Consider the following 2,416-nt stretch of genomic DNA (forward strand, 5'->3'; position numbering starts at 1 on the left):
TGTGAATATCTGTTAAACTGTAATGTATTTCTGTGATGCGCAGCTGTATTTTCAGCATCATTACTCCAGTCTTCAGTGTCACATGATCTTCAGAAATCATTCTAATATGCTGATTTGCTGATTATTATCAGTGATTATCATTCAAACGTTTGGGCTAAGTGTGATTTTTAAAAAATAACAATACTTTTATTCATCAAGGATGCATTAAATTGATCAAAAGTGTCACAAAAGATTCTATTTCAAATAAATGCTGTTCTTCTGAACTTTCTATTCATCTGTGAATCCTGAAACATAAAATGTATCACAGTTTCCACAAAAATATTGTGCAGCACTGTTTTCAACATTGATAATAATCAGAAATGTTTCTTGAGCAGCAAATCAGAATATTAGAATGATTTCTGAAGATCATGTGACACTGAAGACTGGAGTAATGATGCTGAAAATACAGCTGCACATCACAGATATTCACATAGAAAACAGTTTTTTAAATTGTAATAATATTTCACAATATTACAGTTATTACTATGTTTTTTAATCAAATGAATGCACCCTTGGTGAGCAGGAGACTTGCAAAGCATCTTAAAAAATACGAAAAATCTTACTTATGTTGTAAAACGGCTTAAAGTTTCTGTCTAATAGGTTTTGATTAGATCAGATTAATATATTTAAATGAAAATATCACTGTAGCATCTCTGGACTCCAAACATAAACACAATCCTGCGGATCTCACACTCACAGGTAGATGTCTCCATCAATGTCTCCAGCTGCCAGGATGTCTTGACTGGGGTGAAATGCGATCGTGTTGGCAATGGCCTCTAGCTTGATATCCTCTGGTGTGTCTCGGATCTTTGCTGTTTTGGGCTCCTCTGCAGCCTCCTCCTGTACAAACAGCGACACATCACTGCCGTTTACAGCTTAATTATCAGGCTCTTTGATTTATTGTAAATGTATGTTAAGACAGATTCAGATATATGACGCACCTTCAACGCTCGACATTGTCTAACAAAAAAAACTTACTTGTTCACATGAATCCTCGTGTTCTACGGGAGGCGCCATCTTTGTTGTGGGCGGAGTCAAGTCGCACTTCCGCCCCCTGCTGGACTGGAGTGAGCAGCGCGTCTCCACAGAACTGCAAACGCTCGCTTTCCCACTGCTCTGACTCTGTAGGGAAGAAAATTAAGAACAAGTTAGAGAATGCTGAATAGAATGAGGGTAAAGAGAAGAACACAAATACTGACCTCTAAATCAGAGCGTGAGAGCCTTCACTGGGAGAGTGGGGATAAAAGACTCAACCATGAGGTTTTGATATTACATAGATCACTTTTATGAATGTATTAAAGGGACAGTTCGCCCAGAAATGTAAATGCTGTCATCATTTACTCATACCCATGTTGTTCTAAACCTGTGTGACAGATATTTTGAAGAAGGCTGGTAAACAAACAGTTTTGGTTCCCATTGACTTGCATTGTATTCTTGTCCATACTGTGGAGATCAATGGGAACCAAAACTGTTTGAGTTATAAGCTTTCAGTGTTGGGAAGCCTACTTTGGAAATGTGAGTACAAGTTACCCTATTTAAAACTACTACTACTATTTCAACTACTTTATTAAAGTAATGTATTCCATTTGATTACTTTTCTAAATTTATAAACATTTAAACCAGACAGGGTTAACCTCACAGTAAGACTCAACACCGATTACTGTCAAAAGCCTCAAGAATCCACTTGAATTAAGATTATAATCATTTAATTTTTACAGCACAGCCACCACAAAATCAGACTTTAGCACCTCTTTTACTTTAAGATCGTTCTGAGGTTAAATACAGATTTAAAATCATATAACAAGATATAGTTTAATAGCAACGATTCTGTTTTTGAAATCAAATCTTTGCGTAGCAAATATGTCAGGAAACATTGGCATCAAACAATGCCTTGGAAAAAAAACAGTCAATCTTAAAAAAATAAAGCATATACATAAACCCAAATATAAAAATAAAAGAGTTATCGAATAAGCATATGTCCTGTCCTGAACTGAAACATTGGTGTCTCATATTTTAGAGCAGTCAATGCAATTTGGAAAAGAAATCAATTAAATCTGTGTGTGTGTGTGTGTGCACTGGTTTAACTATACTTGTGACGTGTGGACCAAATATCCTCACTTATATAGTGAAAGATCATGACAACCCATTAATGAGGACATTTGACTGGTCCTCACTAGTTAAAAAGGATTATAAACACTGATCTATAATAATATATTATATATAGATCAGTGATTATAAATCAGCCAAAAGATGTTTTTATTTAAATCTAGTGTTCTGCAAATGTTTCTGTGAGGGGTTTAGGCATAGGGGATAGAAAATATCATTAATCTGATATAAAATCAATGGAAGTCTGTGCAATGTCCTCACTAAGATAGCA

General features: G+C 35.3%; 1 protein-coding gene across 1 annotated transcript in view; it reads right to left on the minus strand.

The window, feature by feature from the left end:
- The window catches only part of wdr55 (WD repeat domain 55), a 7,412-nt gene extending 6,061 nt beyond the window's left edge, over positions 1 to 1,351 (minus strand). Inside the window, exons 1-2 of the mRNA XM_016492245.1 lie at positions 1,018 to 1,351; positions 737 to 879 (exon numbers count right to left, since the gene is read on the minus strand). Coding sequence (XP_016347731.1) covers positions 737 to 879; positions 1,018 to 1,056 — 182 coding nt within the window. The 5' untranslated portion in view covers positions 1,057 to 1,351. The remainder of the gene's footprint in view (positions 1 to 736; positions 880 to 1,017) is intronic.
- Positions 1,352 to 2,416: the final 1,065 nt, after the last annotated feature.

This window comes from Sinocyclocheilus anshuiensis, unplaced genomic scaffold (genome assembly GCF_001515605.1).
Source record: "Sinocyclocheilus anshuiensis isolate Anshui unplaced genomic scaffold, SAMN03320099.WGS_v1.1 scaffold658, whole genome shotgun sequence".
In the NCBI taxonomy this organism is placed as follows: Eukaryota; Metazoa; Chordata; class Actinopteri; order Cypriniformes; family Cyprinidae; genus Sinocyclocheilus; species Sinocyclocheilus anshuiensis.